Below are 23,623 nucleotides of genomic sequence, written 5' to 3'. Positions count from 1 at the left end.
CTGGTATTTTGAAATTTAACAACTCTGAATATTTCAATGTCTGTCTCCTGTGTTTATATCTTCACATACGACAATACACAATGTCTCTTATGTTAAATGTTTATTATGGTTTAATAGCACTCGTCTGTTCTATGTACAGAACTATTTTGAAAAATAATTAACAAAATTTGGTCAAAGAAATCCATAATTAAAATTAATAATTAAATTATGCTGCATGAAACGCAAGCTCTATGACAACTACAATCAACACCATACAAGCTGAACAATTATGCAATCTTCTGTTATTATCTCAAAATTACAACATTACCTAGTCGGTGAACTTTATATTATGACAAAAGAAATATGGACAATGCTGAATGTAAAAAGGTTTTACAGTCATAGCAAGTTAAAATATAAAATGTGCATAGCAAATTTTTGTAGCGTCATCACAGCCTTGCTTGGAAAATTCAGTATAATGACTCAGGTATAGGCGAGAAACGTTAGAAAACATCACTTGAATGTAAGGATATGAAGCTACATGTGAAGATAACTCATAAATAGACAATATTTTACATGATTAATGGCTCGGCCTGGAGAATGCACAATATTGGTCACTGAGCGGATAGCCTAGCCCATTAGCTGGTAACAACATAAAATGTGAGTATAGAGAATAGATAAAGTGACAACATTATATTGATAGTCTTACAGTGAACAGCGCCATGGGTGAGATCGCTATAAGTACCCGGCATGATAAACAGTGAGGAACCTCAGTTGATGCCGTTAGAAGGAAGATGACCAGGGCTTAGGAGTGAGTCATCATATGAACCTAGACAAGGAGGCTCGTTGTTAATACACGCACAACTTGAGTTCAACAACAGCGGTGAACATGCATGCTATGTGACAATGAATGTCAAACAACAATAAAATACATATGCACAAAAGTACAGTAGTAGAAGTCACTTGCTACCACGCAAAGCACATTTCACACTTCGGTGCATCTACATGTTAAGCAGATGTTTTTGAAGATCAAAAAATGTATGGTGGAAAGTGAATTATATCTAGTGCTTATTTTTAATGAATAATCATTAACTAAAAACTGTTGGAACAGCTAGTTATCATTAACTAAACACTGTTGGAACAGCTAGTTATCATTAACTAAACACTGTTGGAACAACTAGTTATCATTAGCTAAACACTGTTGGAACAGCTAGTTATCATTAACTAAACACTGTTGGCACAACTAGTTATTAACTAAACACTGTTGGAACAGCTAGTTATCATTAGCTAAACACTGTTGGAACAGCTAGTTATCATTAGCTAAACACTGTTGGAACAGCTAGTTATCATTAGCTAAACACTGTTGGAACAGCTAGTTATCATTAACTAAACACTGTTGGAACAGCTAGTTATCATTAACTAAACACTGTTGGCACAACTAGTTATCATTAACTAAACACTGTTGGCACAGCTAGAACTAAACACTGTTGGCACAGCTAGTTACCATTCAAGTGATTGGGTCGGACGAACCAAGCAAGTGAGAACTGTATAACAAAACTTGTTGAAACCCAATAAAAAATAACTTAGAAGATAAAAGCCGAGATAGGTTAGTATGCAATTTATTAGAGGTGGTGAGAAGCAACACAACGGTTGTAGCAGGGGTAATTGGGTGAGAGGGGTTGTGTGATGGCCGCCTGCTGCAACTGAACTGAAGCCTCGAACATTGCAATCATCACTTGGGAGAACAGAAATTTGGTTGCACCTGTAAACCTTGTAACCGAATGACTTGGGCGCTACTCCGTGGTGCAACTAGAACTTTTTTTGATTAGTCAATTTATAATTAATGAATACAGTATAGTATTCTATTATTTTTTACTAAACAGTTACTGCAATTGAGAACCAGAACAAAACAAATGGAATCCCTCAAACAATTAAACAGAGGACATGATATAGATGTCAATTTTTTCGTGTTTGTTTAAAACTCAAGTGACAATAATTTGTAAACTTTCATCATGACATTCGTGCTTCCGAGGCCTCAATTTAATTTCTGTGTGTATGGAGCCATGGTTTAGAAAACCTCAGGTGCAGGCAACTCATAGTTTCACGTAATTCAGCAAAGAATAAAGACAGTTTGCATTCTATGGCATTATAACACACAGCAAATATCTACGCTTTCAAAGCTTGAATGAAATGCTTTATTTACTTTAAGAACATTCAAACATACTTATATAAAAGGAACTAATGCTGCACGCTGAGGAATGGCAGAGACAGCTGACTACCTTCATACACACGATGTAACAAGGGATTCACGGGCACTTTGTGGGAATATGCAATAACAAAGGCAAAAAAAATCAGTAGCGACTAGCAACTACCAAACAAAAACAGTGAAAACATTAATAACCCCATCACACCACTGTCTATGTCGGGATTGCACTCTAGGGCTAGCGGGGTAGAAATAAAGCCAAGCATAGCAGAAGCCAAGAAACAATAACATTCTAGTTTGAAAGATAAAAATCATAGTAAAATTACAGAAGTGAGTGAACTCGGATCATGACCGAAAAAATGTAAAACATAAAGTGAGACTACACATATCAACCAAGCTTCTTTGCAAATATTAAGAATTGCCTTCTCATGTAAAAAGTGCAACAATCTGATTAAACTGACGCATATGACATGTCATTGGGGTCTCTTTTCCATGCTTAAATTCCCTGTCAGATATGATTCTAGCACATGGCAGTGCTTTCTGAGAGACCGACCGGGATTAGTAAAGTAGGTAATTTCCTTTCAATAGGTGAATTTTTCAGCATTAACTTAGAGTTGAATTATATTTAAATTTTCAAGCAAGCATTATTTTTCCCACAGAAAACCCCCCTACAATTAAATACCAGACAAAACTAAATCTGGTTAGATAGTGCAGCACATTCATTGAATAAAATTTGCCACCCATATATTGCCACTGATGCACCAAACTATACAACTGGGGATTTGACTAGAATATAGACTAGTAAACATTCACATAACTCTCCGAGTTTCACCCATAAATTTTACAGCATAGAGAGGCAATAACTGGAAAGAAACATAAGTTCAACACAAATGTAATTAGAATACTTATTTCACACGTTTCCTGTATTAAAGAGCTGACAAGGAGGAGTGAGAGAGCAACTAATTACACGTAAGCTACCAACACAAGTATCCGGGTGCACCCCAACTACCGAGCATGACATTCATAGCTGAAGACATGGTGGTTAGAAATAAAACTTAACATTATAAACATAAATAATAGGTTACTTTTGGCCATAAAAAGCTGAGCAACTGGAAAGCGTAAGAATTGGTGACAAGCCGTGGCCTGAGCAAAACAACTTTCTACATTAATAACTAATAGAGGATGTGAAATGTACACACATATTCTAAATCAGGTCCAACATTTGCAGTTCAGCTGATAGCAAACAGCGAGTTTTTAACAGAATAGGAGCGGGTCATGAAAAGGTTAATTCAAAGAATGCAAATTATTCTCGGAGGATGCGAGCCCAAAGCATAACAAACTTTCTTATTTTGCGAAATTATTCAAATATATTTTTTCGTAATTCTGTCTTGTCTGCTAACCATGTAAATACGGCTCCAGAATCTCGATGCTAGCAATCATTTTAAAACTGCAAAAAGATACCTGTAAATTATTTTTAACTGGAGTAACAGAGATGTATCCAGCCTGAGCAACAGCAATGAACCTCACGACGCAGGAGATAAAAGAAAGGGTTCAGCAGCAGAGAGCCTACCGTGAACGCAATCTGTTGGGCCTGAAAAAGGGTTATTTACACAGAGCGAAATCTATTTGACGCGAATGTCAAATAGACGCCTTAAATGATTGGGCAAAGCGCCATAGCACCAATAGACTACGCGACAGGTAGCTCTATGACAACTACTGACCCTTCTGCCCATGTTCATCTCAGCACCACGGCGAGTTACCAATTCCCTTCCTCATACTGAGGAGGTATGGATAAAATTTTTCATATCTAAAAGACAGGAGAAAGATTAGGGCACATTAAAACAAACTAATGACAACAAATACCAGGTGTTTGGAGATAGACGACTCCAACACAATCACTTGAAGTAACAATATACATTGTACTTAATTTTTTCCGATATAGGTTAGAGAGAAGCTAGCAAGCTTGCAGCACCTGCGCCATGCACGCCAATGCAGAGGCAACAGCAAAAACAATGGTCAAGATTAAAAGGCTTGCAGAAAACATGGTCAAATTCCAGGCCCCTTTTGAGCAATACAACAAAACAGCTCAAGCGAGCAAAGCCCTTCCAAAATCACTGGGATGCACAAAACTTAGTCTTTCAAATCATTAAGGGGTAAACTAAATATGCATTATAAAGCTTTCAGAATATCTCATATTACAAATTCCAGCGCTATCCAAATGTTTCATGTTAATATGACTAGGGCCACTTGATTGGCTAATACAATAGAACTTTGTCTTATTACCATCTTCAGCAGTGACATCGTCATGACTTCCTGAATCTGTTGACGTGCGTCTGAGAGAGGTGTGACCATTACTGAGAGCATAATCGAGTGGTATGTCCTCCTTGATATACTTCCAGTAGACCGCTAACGCTGCCACACTCAGAATGAACATCTCTGCTGTTATAGCGAGGTGGTGTATTTCTAGAAACACAGCTAATTTGGTATCCTGGAGCTTGATACACTGACTACCGCTAAGAGGCAAACTAGGTGATGAACATAAAATATTTGAAATTTTTTTCATGTGAAACGGGTATTAGTAGCAGGAAGGTTATAGTAATGTAAAAACTGTGGCAAATAAATTAACTTGCATACAATTTCTTTATCTCTTGCATAGATGGCCATAAATTAAAATCACACATTGAATGCTTTATATAATGTCCGATTTCTACTTATGATTGCCTTTTGTTATGAATTTTCTGGCAGACAATCTACAATTTGAACTACTACTTTCCTCTCCACCTGAAGTGGTTTCCAGCATATGCCATTTAAAAATTATTGAAGTATCACAATTTTGCAAAAGAAGAAGTAAAATATGGTTATAATTAAAATGAAAACCTACAAAATATAATTTGGTACAAATAATACTACGTATACAAACTTAACTAGGTTAAACTTCACCTAGTTAACAGCAAGTTAGCCATACTGCAGATCTCTATCCCCACTTCAACCTAATCATCATGCTTGCTTTCTGTTTGCATACCATTAGGGTAGTGTTAGTAACAACTTAACTTTATATGAATTTTAAGAATTAACCATCCTTGCATAACGCATTCTTTAATGTTATGTGTAGCTATCAGCGGTATTCATTAAAAATTTATCCCAGGCTTCTGAGCTGTGGAATGATTACAGTTAAATAAAATTAATTGATTGCAATATTAGCTTTGTATGCCGAAACATTTGGATGTTGTCGGTATGTAAGAGCCTTCATATATTGTAGCAAATATTCTTATAAGAATACATTGTATTTTAGTTTACTCACTCTCGAGGCCAAAGAATCAATAATAAACACCGTAAGCTGTTATATATAGCATAGGTATATAGCTATGTATAATCTAAATGTAAAGAACTTAAATTATATAAAAAATAATGAAGTTTTAATAAAAAAAAAAGATTTTTATCTTTACTTAACCTTAGAGTCAGATGAGTAATGTGAGCTCAGTAATGTGTAGGTTTAGTAACAATGTAAGTAATAGAAATGGCCGGTGTAACCTACTGTAACTTACACTAGATAGAGTTTAAAGTACCATATCTTATTCTTTATTATCTTAAGGTTAGATCTTAAATTTCTAGCAGTCTTTTTTTGCTTTTATTTACAAAATTGTAATGTTACAAAAAGTTCATACATCGTATATTAGAATTGATTTCATATGTTGCTTAATTCTCACCTCACACATTGAATATTTTGTGCTGAAGTGATCTAGCTTTCACCATAAATTGAATACTTAATGAAATTACCAAAGCACTAATTGCTACCAGGGTTAGCCAATAAAATGCGAGTGGGGTAAAAGAAGGCTGACCAAACACTGAAGTGCCCCGCCTGGTTCCAATGCGATTAAAACCATGTACCGAACAGATCAGTGCTTGCATCTGCGTAACCAAATCGCGAATCAACCAGGCGGGCATTGCTAATTCATTTGCAAAAAGAGTAGAGCTTCTTGAACATGTGGTTTAACAAACGCCAGCTACCAAAAGCAACCTTACCACTACTGAATGACAGCATGCATACTCACCTAATGCCACAGATTTGACAGGTAACAAATCTGTGCACTTAAGATAGTTAAAGCTTGCCACTTGTGTAAGTATAGAGTCTTGCAGGTTTCCGCAGATCATGACTAGTTGAAAGACTGCAAATTTCCCACGTATATGATAATGGGCGAGGGGTGTAATGGCCGCTCTGAACAAGATGACAATAGGCCACATGGCTAGTAGAGTCGTCATCATATTGACTAGAGATATATATAGGGATGCCGATTGGTATGGCTGCAACAGAAATAAATTCAAGGTAAACAAAAGTCTAGACACCATATAAAACTCCCTAACATCACACGGCTACAGAAAATGGCTATACTAAGTTTTGACAATAACTAAAAGCATATTGTAGTTGTCTGCTCATGGCTAGTCATCAAATTAGGCCATGTCATCTTGTATACACAGCTAAGGCACATTAGGGTTGAGACTGCTGAGGTCAAAATGTTCCCCGCTGAAAAGTCGTGTGATGTAGGTGCTGAACAACAAAATATAAATTAATGTAAAATATCTTTGTTAGTGAACTTGAGAATTTTCAATTTTTCATGAACATTATTATTAAAAAATTTAGGCACCGTTTCTCAAAGCATGAGCCAAGCTATTATTAAACTATCAATTTAGACAAGCGGTCTTGCTAGACCAGGAACTACAGTATAACCCTACAAGAGTTGTCTACTCTTCTTGTATAGAGAGAAGATAAATATTAAGTTTGTGTATTGTAAATCGTGCTGTACTTCACCGCAGCCTCTAAATTTCATCATTGCTCGCCTAAACCAACATCTACTCATCAGATAAAACCTTCATGAACTGGTTAGTAATTTCATAATAGTACGAGTGTTGAAAAAGTTTGTTGTACTTGAGAGGTGAACAAGTGTTTTGTTAATCCAATATAACAATGATTAGAAACAGATTTGAACCTACACAACTACCTTGAGCATAATAAGGTGCAATTGCATTAATATCATTATATCTCCCCACCCTCTGCATTCACCTTGAAAATACATTCAAACCTTTACATACAAAGCTAATTTGTTCTAAAATATACTTCCAACATTACATTGGACATCCATCATGAGTCGAAGCAAATACGTCCATAAATATATGTCTCATTAAATACATCCATAAATATAAACTAATCAAACAATTTACAGTATACTGTAAATTGTTTGATTAGTTCAGTGGCCAAACTATAATAAATAATAGTTATTTACACATAGCGTTAAAACAAACGCATCATATCAAATTTTTACTACGCAGCACCCAAGATTAAAAACTAAATTGTATGTCAAAACTATAATGTTACAAGCAGAAAAAGAGGCTTTTAAGGTTGCTTTACCTTAGTGACACAAACGGAAATGTAGCTCGACAATCCGCAGGTTCAGAGAATAGGCAGTGACTCTAACTCAGACTAAGAGAACTGTAAGCTATCTTACTTTATACATATTATATTTTTATATCTTTCACATTTTGGATTTGATTTAAACAGCCTACTTTCACTGACAAGACTACAATGTTTCGAGAAACTTCAAATGTCAGAGTGTTCAAATTCACATCATGTTTAGAGTCAAATATTTGTTAAATGTTCAAATTCGTCAGTCAGAAATTTTTTACTTGGAGGTGATCGTAAGTAGAGGTTTGACTGTTACAGTAGTTACGCACATTTTCCAACACTAGCAATTAGTATGGCCGATAACCAGCTGATATCGTATCCGATAGCGGCTGAGAAATAAAATCACTCACCTTTAGAATTCCTGTCACTGGATCGATATAGTCGTAGGAGTCCTCGACCCAGAGTATCATGGCAACCACTAACAACACCGGTCGAAGTATAAGAAATTGGGTAGCTCCAATCTTCAATTTCCTAATAAAACTCCTACAAAATAATCAAGACAATACCAACCCAGGTGCATTTAGCAAGGTTTAACTAGTTGATACAGCACTTTGTAACAGTATTGTGGTGATTACCACAGATAAAAACTATTGTTGGCACCGTTATAGATAATTACTGATTGAAATATGCCTTTCAATCAAATATTTACTATACTAATCACTTTTTATATAGGTTAGTTTGATTTACTTATTGCACAGCAATATAGGTTTAGTAGTAGTAATACAGAGATACTACAGGAATACTAAGCAGTCCTACTTTGATATTCTTAAAAGCGAAAACATTTTAAAACAACCAAACAAGATCCTTGGCTGAAACCAGCACTGCGAGACAACTTTGGTAATTGATTTCTCAGAAAACTAATAAAGACTCTGTTAACACGAGGCGTTAAGAATAAACTGCGCACACCCAAACCTGGGTATATCTTGAATGTTCACCTTGCTGTTAACATGTGGTATTGATAAGTAAAGCAGTAGATCATGAACATGTATCTTGATATACACTTGTACATGCATCTTCACTCACACTTGTCATATGATGCAAATGAGAATGGTTGGCTTGATCAACCTTTTTATACTGTTGGAGCGATGTGAACGAAGTTTAAATGGGGTCAAGCATAAACCAGGCTTAGCCAGGGTTAACCAGCTTAACTAGCTTAACCAGGTCGAACAATAAACCTAAAATGGACCAAATGTCATACATAATCAGTCTAGATATGGGGTAGCTCCTCACTTATATTGTCTGTGTGTGTGGATGAGTTGAAGTAACTCTATCTCTTGAAATGTTTCAGAATATAATCCGATGGCAATATCTGTTTGTCAAGGTTTATGTGATATTGAACTGTATTGAAAAACTAGCATTTTAATTTATTGTAATTGAAAACTTGATCAAAATGTTGTATTAATAGCTTTGACACCATGTTGGTTCCTTGAGCAATATACATATTCACACAGCGTTCCATAGCCCTATTACTAAACAATCGAGGCTACTAGGCAGGCGTGTATGACTCAGCACTACTAGCATAGCCTTGTTGATAGCAACCCACTTGTCATCAGACATCCGAGCATGTTTTATTCTGATTCAACCAATAGCTCAGCGCGTGATCCCTTTGTATAGTTCAGACCAGTAACCCTAGTTGGCCGCTTCACAAAACAGCAGTGCGCGATAGTGGACAATGGATAAGTGGACTAGTTCGATTTTCACCATTGATAATCAATATGTGAGCATTATGGTGGTAGGACTTGGGGAGACTTGGTTTATATGATGCACAGAGACTAGCTTTAAGAATGAAATTGACGATCTCAACAACAGCAGTTTAGCAGTAAATTTTATCTGTTTCGAGACTAATATTTGATGGTGGCCAAAGTCTCAATAAAAATTTTTAAACTAAATTTTTCTAAAAAAGGAGTTATTCGCTCTATCATTGAATATATATTTGCATTTTTATGGGCAAACCATCTCAGACAACCGGTGTGTCATGATTCTCCCCAGAGATGAGTAACTAAGGCAGCTTTTTGTAATAAAGCATTTAAATAATAATTTCAATAAATAAGATTTTGTTCAAATAGGAATTTCCTTTACGTTGCATGAAAGGAAGCAAAATTGTATTCTTGTTAAAAACCTGTCTACTCCACGACTGATTTAATGATCTCAAATACAGACAAGCCTTGACTGTCACCTTTCAAAATTCAGATTTCAGCGCATGTTGTAATGTTTGAACAACAATTTGTCACGACAAACGAAATATACCTAGTATGCCTGTTTTTATCATTCTATCACTGAACCTAGACTTCTCACGCATGTCTAAGGTACAGTAACAATAAACAAACTTTTATACAGATCATTACTCTATTTTGTTGTTAATAAAACAATTCTTTAATTTAGCTTTTCACACGCTGTTGTATGATGCATTTGTATTGATACAATACTGAACTACTTTAAATACTTATCCTTGTTTTTTGGGCTCTGGAACAAATTTAACAAAATACGATATATATGTATTTTTATAAAGTTTCTGTTCCAATATACAATGGTTTCACCAAACAAAGCGAACTTTAGGGTGAATTAACTTTGTATGTCAAGATTTGAATGTAATTGGAAGACACTGCTCCTGAAAATGCTTTTATTAGACCCTCAGGCTCTTAGGCTTGAAATTGGACAATCATGCTCCAGCCTGTGATTAGGCGAGCTATTTACTATTCAATATTTCATGTCTAAGCATTCCTCTCTCTGCAAGAGTGAATACGTATTGAAACACCAACTCTCCTAGTTGAATGAAAAATACCTTAAATATCGTGGTATAATTATGCGGTTAGTCGATAGACAATTTTACATCTAATTTCATCAAAGCTGACGAGCAAATTTTGCAACTGCTCTGAAGCGCATGGAAAATGATATTTTTTCTGTGAGGCTCAGATCTAACAGCAAAAAGTGACACAGTAATGAGATTTTTTTGTAGGGCTAACCACAAGAGCGTGGCACTATCCATGAAACCAACTCATCGGCAACAGATGGATAAATTGCAGGTCAGTATAAGCATAGGAAAGTATTGATGTTGCTCCAGATGAGATCCATAGAAATCGGGTCAATCTAATTGTTGCGAAGCACTTTAAAATATTAGCCGCCATGAGAAAGTATTGCAGGTGGAAGGAATACACCCTGAAAGATTGATCCTAAAGTTGCCAAAAATAGTATGTGTCAATAACCAAGAAGAATGACAAATGTGAAATAATAAATTTTTTTTCATGAGTTATGAAACCAAAAATATCGAAGACAAATTAAAACAAGATGGTAATTTCACCATCTTGCAACCTGCGCCAGCCACCTTAACATGGCAACTACAGTGATGATTTTGATAGTCGTAAATTATTAGGAGGGGTCATGGAGCTGATTGATAATATGAACCACATAGATCAATTGACAAATATCACAATGTTACATTGCAGCAAGATGCGAATTAATTTTGGTTAAAGAGGGCCGTTGATTCATCCATCAATGACTTATGAAGTAGGCTCATCCTCCACACAAAACCAATTCTTTCAGCGTGATGCCGCAGGACAATGCCGATAGTCCCACGGCATCACGCTCATCAAGCTCATACAATTACAATGTATAAGCCTGTCGAGCTGCCCTTCCTATTAAGTTATGTGTCCCACTTTCTCACATCCAGCCAGCCTCGACGTAGTCGTAATGAAGTCTGTACAAAAAAGACATTATTTCAAAGGAAGGCTCAATTATAAAACAATAACATAACTTCAACGCTGGCTTATAAAATGCATTCATCATTATGACAGCCGGCTAACATACTAGGGCAGCTAGGTAGTAGAAATGAGTCACCAGCAGCTGATTGTCAGCAGCAGCTGATTGTCAGCAGCAGCGGGAAAGAGCGCACACTGTAGTCAGGAAAATAGCCTACTAATCTATAATGATTACGCATGAACTTTAGGAAGAGCTGAGAGAAAGTTGTAACCAGCTGCGGTCCATGTGGCGAGAGACTGATGCAATTGATATTCCATTTCATTTTAACCCAATTTCTAGAACTTTCTCAAGTGTTTTTGGGAAAGTTTAATCAACAAGAGCCTGGGTAAGAGCAGAAATGCAGTCATTTAGATAGTATTTCGTTGGGATATGGTTCTTGTGAGTAAATCAAGGCTCAATGCTGACATGCCAGAAAAAAACCCATGTTTGTCTGTCTAGACAACAATTAATGCAATTCTGATACCATTGTTACATGGCTTGCTTCAAGCGGATTGATGAGAACCACTGAGCAGAAAACAACTGGTCTGGAACGCATTTTTAGTGTGTGGGTAGTTTCCTACTAGTAGGTGTGGACCCAAGCATACCTCATAAAATGGGCTATAATCATCTGTCTGTATCTTGAATTGGTTAAAAAACTCCATATAACAGCGTGAGAAATCTGTACTATCAAACAACTCTAATTCTCTTAAGTCTGCCATAAACATATTTATTTGTGAAAAAAGAGTCTGCTGCAAATCTTGGACAACCTGTAGATGCTTCAGTTAGTTGACAATGTTTTAATGAAACATTTCCATACTAAACCAAGACATATTACCGGGTTATAGAGCGGGCTTAATCATAGACATTACCGGCTTAGCGACACACGCCTGGCGCATAGTCATGTCCTTAAATCAACTGACATGTCGGATCTGTAAGCAACAGGACTAAATGCATGTTGGATAAAAATCCCCAATCATTTTATTGGTTTCTAGCTCTATTATGTTTCATTCAGTCGAGACTAAACCGCGATTCATAATCTTTCATAATCTTTGCTCTTTTTTTTCAGAAAATACAACAGTAGGCGTAATCGTGATAAGGTTCCATGATTACTATTAGTGACATCCGCTAAAGTTCCATGAGATGTAAATTAGTCAAAACATCGAAGAACGTTACGAAAATTGAGGTGATTTGAACAACGGAGTTCTTATTACCATTGTAGTCTGTGTACAAAAAACATGTTACCCCTCTAACCTACAGAAATGATACCATATGGAAACAATTACAATGGCTTGCCCGCTATTATCGCTGCTCTTTCAAGGAAATATAACCAAAGTTTAACAATACATCCTTGGCGCTACAATCCTTATACTATCACTCATTGGCTATACTTCGACTGTCTGTCAACTAAAATTTATATCTGAAAACTTATTAGATGATACAAAATTTATGTATATCGCCTCCTGAATGCTTCGGAAAAGATAAATTTTTAAATAATGCAGCATCGATGTCATGCCTGAGGAATAGATTTTATCGGCCAAACAGCCAACCTATTGTATCATTGAGCTGCATCGGCATGTGCGACCATTCAGATGTCTAGGGCATACGTCAACTCGATGCTACTTGGCCTAGCTAAAGAAAACAACTATAACTATATGGTAATTGGAGAATCAATAATCAATTCTTTGACACTTGGATGAAAGAATCGAGCAGAGTGAGCGAACTGAAAGGCAGCTACTTAGCTGTAGCATCTGTTGAAATCAATGGAAGGCATTTTTCTTTTACATAAATGCCGGACCAGCGCCCGAAATGAAAATCCAGAATGGCATCATTAGGCAGCGGATAGCAAGGTTTTTCTTTGTGTAGTGGATATGCAACCTACCTGGTACATTCTCTAGTGACCTAGTCTGTGAGAAAGTAATTCACCGATGGTTAGACAAGGCAAGACAAGTCAAAGTGTTACGTTGGCTACTGACAACTACAAACCACAGCCATACCTGAGGTGCAGTATAGATTGAGGTTGATGAGCAGTATAGATGCACCCCAGACTAATTAATCACTATTATATTAGTATAATTGTTAGGCACTACAACTAATTATAGATACAAATGAAGCGGCCTTCTTATTGAATACTTTACTGTAAATATGGTGGCAAAACACTACCGGCATGTCACAGGAAGACACTTGTAAGCAGCAAATACCGATAGACACCCTGGTTTAAATGAATATAACTTTTCCTGGGCAGCTTAAAATTCCTACCTGATAACATTTTAGCCAGAGAAATGATAAGGTGGAACACTAAATGTAAAACATTTTTCTATGATCAAAAACCTAGTAGCAACATTTGTTAACTTTTACAAATAAATAAAATCAACCTAGAACAACTTAGAGCATCAGACATTGCTAACCCTTGAGAGCGGAGTTATACTTACTTGTCAACTGTAAACTTGGGCAGACAGCAGAATATGCAGCACAAGGGAGGAGTTTGAATGCTAATCTTTGATTGACTAAAGGACTCTATCATACGAGAATCCCCACCAAAGTACATGAGCATCAGCTGCAGGAAGTGCCACAAGGTCAAAGCAAAATATCTGAAATCAAAAAGACAAGCTACCCATACAGACAAATGAAGTGATTAGATAGTAGTGAAATTACATCAACCATTTATCACATTTATGCCGTGGTTACGATAATAGATCATAATTATAAATATATATATATAATAATAACAAACATTGAAACTATACACGGTACTTTAAGGTTATGAAACACCTCTTCAGAAAAATATTGACTGTAGTTACGAAAAACATTTCAGGATTGAAGCAAAAAATTTTAAATATGCACTGCTACTACCAGCTCCCAAATTCTAATGTTTTCCCATCGGCCCCTGAGGATCTCACAAGCCTTATTTTCACGCTGGAAAAATTTAGTACACACAAAGCATGTAGACAGTTTTGCGGCTTGAAATTGATTAGGGGACACTCAAAGAGTATAAAACGCACTTCTAACCAAATTTTCACTTCGTGAAACGATTTGCAGAACAAATCACGTACACAAATAAAGGTACTATCGTAATATTTTACGATACCAGACTGCATTACTAGGTATGAGATGCGAAATAATTATGATTAGTCGTCCGTTTTATTCTCACGATCATGTAAGAAGTCCAAAACTTGTCAAGTCGGATCTTAGTTTACTAAACTTACAGGTCTACAGGTCTGTAGAAACTAGCGTTTTACAATCGTTTCGTGAACAAATAGTTATTATTTTTTTACAAAAAACTCAAAAATACTGCTTATTTTGGAAATAAATTCTCTGATACCAACAGACTATAAGACTCCAGAACCAATACTCACCACAATAATATGTCTAAACAAACTAATCAAAACCAACTTCAAACAACTTCAGTATAAAACAAAAGCATACCAACAAGAGTCTAGAGAATCTCAAATTGCTTTTCGTCAGAAAAGAAATGTGACCATATTTGTAAGCAATTCTCAGAAAATCGCCAGCCCCAGTTGGCAAACAGCAAACCACTTAGCTTGTTTATAGCTATGACCGAGAGCAATCGGAACAAATTTTTAGTTATGCAAATTGTTTGCTAGATAGAATGCGCAACTCAATGAAGGGGTGTAATCAGTCCTTTCAAAGCAAACAAACTTGAGCCTAAATAGTGTACAGAGTCCCTGATCCGTGAACACAACCTCAACTGCTGCTTCTGACTTACTTTGAAACTAAAGCATTCAACTCAAACAGTAACTTCAGCAAGACATTCTCAAGATGATTAAAGATTTCAGTTTCAAACAGCAAATGAAGTCTTTGCTTTGTGACCTCAAATGGACAACCTTCAAAGTAATATCAAAAGAAAGCATATCCGTCCAAGAAATGTAGTAACCAAAACAGCAAAAAATGCAAAGCATGGAAGTCCTTGAAGGTGTTGAGAGTCCCACAATCTCAACCCTTAAACTCTATAGTTAATTAAATAATATTATGAGCTGACAGCTTTGCTAACGGCTTTGAGTCGTCGCTTTGGAATGCTAATAACACCAGCATAATGTACTGGGATAATACCAGCAGGACTAGTGGTGGTTACTAGCATGCAGGCGGTTCCCGGGCGCAATGCCCAATTCTGCTCTAAGATAATAAGTAGAACAGTTATCTTAGCCAGAAGCAAAAATGCTAATAGGTGAGGTGCTAAATGCTGAAGGTGAGTGGAGACTGGTTAGCAGTAAACATAACTTTGACAGGTTAAAGATTTAACTGCCAAATAAAACAGCCAAACCTGAAATCTCCTGAAAGAACCTCCTGCAGTTCCAAGCAGTTGCTGAGAATGAAGTTTAAGATGCATTTGGATTAGATATGCGCCTGCCTCACATAGCATTACTCTCTAGACATCGCATCGAATTTTAGCAGCTTTTTAAGCTCACAACTTTGTTAGGTACCCAGGAATCAAAATTGGCAATTTCTGATATTTTTATACTAAAAAATATAACACAGTAACGAATAACATAAAAAAATTATATATTGTGCCAAGGCGTCTCCGATGTTGTATAAATTCGCTATTATTTAGGTTTGCAGATTTTGTTTCAGTCAAATAGAAACTCAGTTCAATCATTTCTGATAATTCATCAAAACCACAAACGATAATGCAAGCATATTCCATGGCAAATAAGAATGAACATGCATATCTTTATTACCATTGGGTCGTTAACAGGCTTGTCACATCTTAAGACTTCCTAAGGCACCACAAAAATGTGTGTTAAGAAGAATTCAATTAATCAATATTGGCCTTGACACTTTCACTAACCAACTTAAGAAGTGCAAAAGGCTGAGTCAGAATCCCAAGGCAGTGAATGCACCCATGAAAACACAATATGAATCAAAAGGCCAAATTCATGGCAAGCAATTTGCTTCAAATCATGTTCACTCTTTATACTCATGTGTTTACGTTGACAGGAATTTAACATGAATAATAGCCCTGTTACACGCAAACATTAAAGTTTATCTCCTAAGTTATTAGGAGATAAACTTGAATAACTAGGTAAGTTATTTTGGCAACAGAAGCAGGTGCAAAGCTTGGCAAGGGTTGCAGATGTGGGTAGTTCATATCAAAACAGCATGCTCTCGTAGCATGGACAGTTGCATGTTTGCCAGTTCAAATGAAAATATTATTTTTAAATGTTAAATCTTTTATACAGTAGCTTAATGCTGCTTAGGGTTTTGAGGACATGTCCTCTCCTTGGTGTCAGAGACAAACGGGAGGAAGAAAGGCTTTATTTGCACATGACACTCATGGCGACAATGGTATTGTAAAACTGGCTAAAGATTCATGAGGTGTTGTTCGTACTAGCGCTACTTAAAATCAGATTTTTACATTCTTAGGACTTTTGTTGTCATTTCAACAGTCATATATTTTTGATATTTAATAGTGAACTATTTGTCACCAATTAAAAAAGTTATTTAGATGTGCAAAAAGGGACCATATCTCTTTATTTATCTTTATCTTATCTCATGGCAGCACTGTTGTGCTGTTCAAATTTTAGCTTAGACAATAACAAAGTTTACCAAATGCCCGTAAGACCGCCAATATACCTAACGAACACCGACTAGTATGAGAAGACAAGGTCAATTGAGACAAAGGTACTGTGGGACAAGCTCTGCAAGAGGAACTCCCTCAGTGCTTTTCCAAAATTCTTTGCATCAGAAGAAAAAAGTGCTAGCTTCCTTTATTGCAAGGATGAATTTTAAGGATCAGATCGTAAAGGATGATCCAAACTGAGGTGCCAAAGGTCACAAGTAATCATGCGACACAAGAAATGAGCAAAGGCTAGCCAAAGCCGCAAGAAACCAGTAAAGGCAAAAGAAAGGTGAAAAAAGGTAAAAGAAGCATTACTGACACTGATGAAACAGAGCCACCCACATCTTCAGTCACTTTTGAAGAAACGCAGAGAAGGAAAACAAACCATTAGAAAAACAAAGGAGTCCGTAGCACTAAGTAGGCCTATCATTGATACTGATGCCTCACATGATGAGGAATTGCAAAAGGCATGGAAGCTAGATGATGAATACACGGAAGAAATAGATGGCATCCCTCCAGAAGATATCATTGTTTAGCTGGGAGTTGTATGAAAACCTGCTGAGGGTGATTTTGTCTTAGTCGAATAGAAAACGCCCACAATAGCGGATAGATACATGGCAAAACTTTAGACGTGTTGAGTGAAATGCATGACCGTGAGTTGTTTTCGCCAAGGAGGGCCATCATTCTCTAACATCTACAAGTTCTACATGCCGGATGTACCTGATGTACATGATGTTCACCTTAGTCAGTTGCGATACAAGCTGCCGCAGCCTGCTAGTCATGGGGGCACGCAGAGTCAAAAGTCAGCCTACCAATTTGATCGCTTCGTTCCGACTAATAAGGAAATTCGATAAACTGCTTCATTTTCACAAAACATTCTACCGCATAGAAATTTGTTTTAGAATAATTGATTTCCATCAAACATCACATCAATGTTAAATACTGCCATAGTATAGCCTGAGCTAACTCGTAGGAGCATGACTGTCTATATCTCATTTTCAGAGGATTTTTAGTGTATTTTTATTGTTTTTCGGTTATTACATTGCATTATCTTGTTCATTCTACTACATGGAACTACTAGCTTTGCATTGATAATTTGAAACAGTGTTTTATCACTATAAACATTGTAGTCAGTGTAGTGTACACTGCACTATTCATACATGTACTTACTAGACCATTAGTGGATATTAAAACTGTTGTATTGCATTTTTATTTTTTTAGTGATTGTTAAATCTAGTATTAGCAAAAAATACAAGAAGTATAGACATTCCCAATCCATCATTTTTTTTGACGTCATCACCCTGTTTGCACATGCGCTCGTTCACAAAAAAGCCGCCATCTTTGTAGAAAATGATCGTCATTCTCTTGATTAATAGTATTTTTCGGTGTTGTTTTGATACTAAAATAGAAAATTTGCAAACAAAAGCATTGTTTGCAATAATTAATTGCAGAAGCTTCGTGTTTTTAACGATAAAATGTGTCCATAAAGATGGCGGACAACAATAGAACGACGTCACGAAAAAACGAAGGATAGCATTAATTTTGTCTCGACCTTCATCCAGAGTCCTTATTGTCTCGAAGTACTCCCAGGCCATGTCTCATGCTACCCTGCTAAAATTCTGTAGGGTGGAACGAGACAGATGTTTATACTAGCCTGTATTCCTAAGCAGTTCATTAGGAATACCATACTCCCAGCAGATTTTTAAATGCCCTGATGTAGTATTCTGAGACCAAGTATGATGGTTCTGAAGATGAGTAAAAATTTTGTGACCAATCAAAAACACCTGTCTAATTCTACTTTGCCATCCCCTAAAGGTTTAAAACATGTGACAAGTAGGAATACTCACACATTGACTACCAGGTCCATCAGGGTAGCAGCTCTTGGCACTAATATCGCCAAAAAGGCAAGTAGGGAGTATATCTAAAAAGAAAAGCTTTTGATTAGAGAACAAACATACTAGTTCATAGGAGTCCTTACAAGTTAGAGGGAAAATGTGGTACACAGACTGATGTTCTAGAATCTAGAGTACTAACATTTGGCCATAGCTGTTCTAGAGTACTGACATTTGGCAAGGAGCAAGTGCTGGTACTCTAGCCGCTATGCAAGACAACCATGTTTGCTGATGTTTTCTTAATGTTTTGTATGTAGGCCTACTGTTTTTAAAAAAAATAATTATTCTAATGAAATTAAAGTTTCCTTAGTACCTTATTATATTTTCAGTACAAGAGAAAATATTTATTGTATTGATGATTTTACCATTTCCCAAGATTTTCAAAAATCAAGTTTGCTTGATGCAGATGTAGGCCTAATTTACTGATTAGAGAAAGAATACAAAGGCATTGCAAACACTTGCCAAAAGCAGTCGATGTCGTCACCAGCGTGAGCGCCAAACATTAGCCTGTGTACCTATGACATGAATGCTTTCAACTCCAACAAACAATGGCTAACCTGAGCTGATCATGAGATTATTATCTTACAATATCAGCTATCTCAACAAAAGGCTACAAAATCATTAGCCATTTAATTTATGGAGATTAAGAGGTTGTGAGTCATCAAATTTTGAAAACAGCCCAGTAGGGATGCAGTTACATACTCTTGCCTAACAAACTAACATGTTTCCTCATTCGAAACAGAGCCTGGTAAAATCTTTACAAACAAGATATAAACAAGATATAGAACACACATGACCCCAGATTGGAATTATAGTCATTCTACCAACCAATGTCATTGTCAACAGCGTTAGGCAGCAATTGCTTCCGCTGCTTTGGAATTCAATCATGAAAATTTTCAGAGAAACAGTAATAACAAGAAACCCGTTGTCTCATTACCTAGAAATATGCATTACTATTATTTCTTTCACAAATATGGATAAATATTATCTTATATTAGCTCTAGCTCGAAACTTATGTATGCACTTCAAGTTAACTTCGATAAATGCATCTCTTATTTTATGGCAGCAGCTCAAGCCTGGAAGATAAAAGCATACATACACCAAAGTTTGCATACAAAGTCACACGCATGCAGTCATAAACACACCGTCGTATGAGTGTGTACACCGGACAAATGTGTTTTACAGAAAAATAGAACCCAGACCGAACGGCAAATTTTCACTTGAGATCATTTCACACCAGACTGGAGAGGTTATTCAATCTACCACATACTATAGTGTTACTATTATATTTACAAACATTCCAAAACATTAAACAGACATCTAGTCTAGGACGAATTGCCAAATGAGAACATAACTAAGCAACTCCTGTTGATCAACCAAACCAGGTGATATTAACTACACCCACCAGTATAAAAAGATTGGATAAAATGGTTAGTGAGGAACAGGTTAGTGTTAACAGCTTACAGGATAAAGAGAAAGGAGGGTGACCATTCGTATCCTCCTTATCAGTTTCATTTTATTCCGCAACAAGTGCCCAATTTCGTACATATATATGCCGAGAGTCATGAAACAAAGGACACCAGAGAATGTGAACAATGCCTTCTGCTGCGGATCTTGCCAGATCACTAAAACCAAATACAAGAGTGAACATAAAATTACAGGTAGCAGCACCAAGTTTTACATTTTGTGATGTCAACAGTTCACTTGATATAAACAATAGAAACTGTCTTCTAAAGGCATCCAGTTTGCTTTCACAACCAACAGATAAAATTATTGGTTGAAATTTTACAGCAATGTTTGCGTAGTAGCTATTTAATGATGGCATTGCAATGACGTATTCTAGCGCGGAGATGAGAGCAAAGATTCAAGGGTGTCATAGGCATTCAGCCTAACGACTGCGTGGGCAGAGATATATATGAGGTCAATTTGTTTGACCCTGTATTCGGTTGAGTAGTCATACAAATCCTCTTATTTTATGAAGGATTTGGAGTTATTTATGCCAATTATCAGGAGTTCAAGGTGCAACATGAGTTTAATACCATCCACAGCTCTTGAGACAGGGAAATGAGAAAGGTCATATTTTATCATCTTAGTTATTACTTCTGAACGATATGAAAGATGGCACATTATTTCTATAGTAAACATGATATGTCACCCAGCTGATGCGTGTCAATGCCTTGCAATTCAACAACAGAGTATCATAGCGGACGTAATCTCCCACAGAATGCGCTAGCTACAATGCAGCATTTCTGCTTAAGAACTGTGACATCAACTTACTATTGAGATAGTATGTAGAGTTGGGTACATCCAATGGACAGACTGTTGTTATAGGCTTAGTTGTGGTTGAAATATTTACAGCCATGTCAGTAGTGTTACTAGGCCTCGCAGTTGCAATCATTGTGGCCAAGCGAGTGGTCGGCCTACCCTGCAATATAACAAACCGAAGTAACTAGCAGTCAACATGTCAACCATACTCTTCATAATACTTTACCTTCATCTAGGAAGAACAATGGAGTTTGTCAGGTGATCACAATGAAAAAGAGATGGGTGGGCATTTATTCCAAAACTGAGAATAGGGAAGCTGGAACTACTGCCCTACCTCGTCAGGACACACCTACTGTCAGAACACACTACAATCTTCTCACCCCACCCCCTCCCCACCAGCTGCTCTACTCATCCTAAATATTTTTCCCTACCTAATTCACACATAATGCCAAATATTTATTTACAAAACATGACACTCAAAAAACAATTGAGTAAAGCTAATCGTCGACAATATCAACACATTGAAGATTGATATTGTCTGTTCTGCGCTCCCCCTCCTACCATACACACTGACAACCGACATTTAGGCTATAGTAGTTGTAAAAGACCATGATCAAAGGCAATGGGACATGCAATAGAATCCGGTTAGTGACACATGTTCAAACAGAACTTAGGTTACGCACTTTGATCTATAAAAAGTAAATGATTTCTTGTCAATAATTATTTACTTAAGTGGTTTGAGTTTAATGTTATGCATATCTACTGATCTTTGCAACAAAATATGTAAATAAAGCGAAATAACTTCATTATTGTAAGCTATACACATCCTGCAATAGGTATGGGGCATAAGTCACTTCAATGCTATACCAAAATAAGCATATTGACACCAGAAAACTCTACTCATGTCTCTCAGCTCGCCTCGAGACAACTCACCAACTCACCGTATTCAACGATTCACTTTACTCATTCAAAACTATTTGATCTGATAATAATCATTTCCATCACTCAATTTGCTCACAGGGAAAACAAAATAGGTGAAGCGAAGGTTTACGTGACAAAAGGTTGGACAAGCAAGATGGATGTGAATAAATTATTTATGCTGTTAAACTGTTCTTATTGTATTTCTATTACTGCTATTGACTGTATTGAGGAAGCACTATCAATAACTAACTGACATTATATTAGAAAGAACAATGCTCAACTCCAGAATGTTGGCTGACGTTACACCTTTCAATAGCAGGCGATATGAATAGTATTAATTAAGTTGAATAAAAGGTATTAATTTTGTGTAGAGCGAGCCGACTTAGTGCTGGTAAGCTTAGTTGGGATGAGTTGTCCCACTGAGGTGAGTTACTCCGGGCGATCTGGCAAAGGGCCAAGATGACTGGTACATATGCTAACCCATCTACCACATTTTTCAAAAGTCACAATGATTCTCTAAAAGCACACACTTCATGTCATGTGCGAGCTAATTAGTATAAAACCTCCTAAAACTCACCCGGTCTGCAATCGCCGTAGCTTACGTTCTATCTAAAATTGATTATATTTCAATAAAGATTACTATCTTTTTATATCACTCAGTAAAAACTGTCCTTTTTTTGTATGTTAAACTTACAACTTTATTGTATTAATATAGGGTTTGATATTTAGGTACTGTTAAAACACATAACACTATTTACTATTAAAATGATAGGTTTTGGTACAACAGGCTGGATGAATTACATAAATTTGGCACAACATCAACCAATTTGAAACTTTGTAAGCTGGAATTGCACGCTACAGCTGATCATGTCTTTATCTATAAAAACATTTATGAAATCACAGAAATTGAGAGACCAGGCATGTTCCAGTGGACTATTAACCGCAATTAATAACCGAACTTACCTTCAAGTGTATTTATCACAGTTTGTGCAGATAAAGCTGAGTCTCCGTCAGATGGTCAGAATACCTTACAAAACCTCACGACAACAAAAAATATTTTATTAAAAAAAAATTATATAACGTAGGGCTATCGATCAGCCGCGCAGCCAACAGCTTGGCCAGCAACGGATTTTCGGGTCAATGAGAAATAGCCAGAAATTTATTCTTTCTACTGCTTTCGCGGAGTAATGTGATGAATCTGTTCGACGACGCCTCTAATAATTGCGGAGCAAGCGCTTTCTTATAATGCAGGTATCTTATTGGTCGATGAAAAATTAACTCCTCGTCAATGTGTGTAGTGGTATCAGCGACAAATGATATCGATGTCTAAGATTAATACACGCTCCGAATATAAAAAGAAAACAAAATACGTACATACATGTAAGACCTAATATCCAGTGAGGCCATCCTGATTCGAAAACTCTTGGGCCCGCCGGATCGTGAACTTTTTACAAAGGACACACAACTTCTACCGTGAGATACTAAACTTAGGTAATTGAAACACCTTGCAATTTTCTTACACTCAAATAACAGACTTAGTAATGGGGCCAGTAATACGTGAATGCGGTCCTTTTATAGGGCTGTTAATATAGACCATA

At 36.6% G+C, this 23,623-nt stretch overlaps 1 protein-coding gene across 3 annotated transcripts; it reads right to left on the bottom strand.

Moving 5' to 3' along the window:
- Nucleotides 1-87: 87 nt before the first annotated feature.
- Nucleotides 88-23,174, bottom strand: LOC137399439 (organic solute transporter subunit alpha-like). 3 transcript variants are annotated; one of them, XR_010979160.1, is made up of 10 exons: nucleotides 22,989-23,174; nucleotides 21,117-21,264; nucleotides 20,304-20,464; nucleotides 18,795-18,868; nucleotides 13,802-13,960; nucleotides 7,988-8,120; nucleotides 6,232-6,481; nucleotides 4,463-4,642; nucleotides 3,901-3,986; nucleotides 88-805 (listed from the first exon to the last, which is right to left on the bottom strand). XR_010979160.1 is itself a non-coding variant. In XM_068085550.1 (9 exons), the coding sequence occupies exons 2-9, from the start codon at nucleotides 21,235-21,237 to the stop codon at nucleotides 747-749; spliced, it is 1,137 nt and encodes a 378-aa protein (XP_067941651.1). In that variant the 5' UTR covers nucleotides 21,238-21,264; nucleotides 22,989-23,172; the 3' UTR covers nucleotides 88-746. The 3 variants fall into 3 exon arrangements, 2 of the variants coding, with proteins under 2 accessions (XP_067941651.1, XP_067941652.1); XM_068085550.1 differs by lacking the exon at nucleotides 3,901-3,986 and having other exon boundaries at nucleotides 22,989-23,172; XM_068085551.1 differs by lacking the exon at nucleotides 3,901-3,986 and having other exon boundaries at nucleotides 21,117-21,259; nucleotides 22,989-23,172.
- Between the last annotated feature and the right edge of the window lie 449 nt (nucleotides 23,175-23,623).

This window comes from Watersipora subatra, chromosome 7, assembly GCF_963576615.1.
Source record: "Watersipora subatra chromosome 7, tzWatSuba1.1, whole genome shotgun sequence".
NCBI classification, from domain to species: domain Eukaryota; kingdom Metazoa; phylum Bryozoa; class Gymnolaemata; order Cheilostomatida; family Watersiporidae; genus Watersipora; species Watersipora subatra.
Note: the sequence above shows the minus strand (reverse complement) of the source record. Positions and strands in the feature narration are given on the sequence as shown.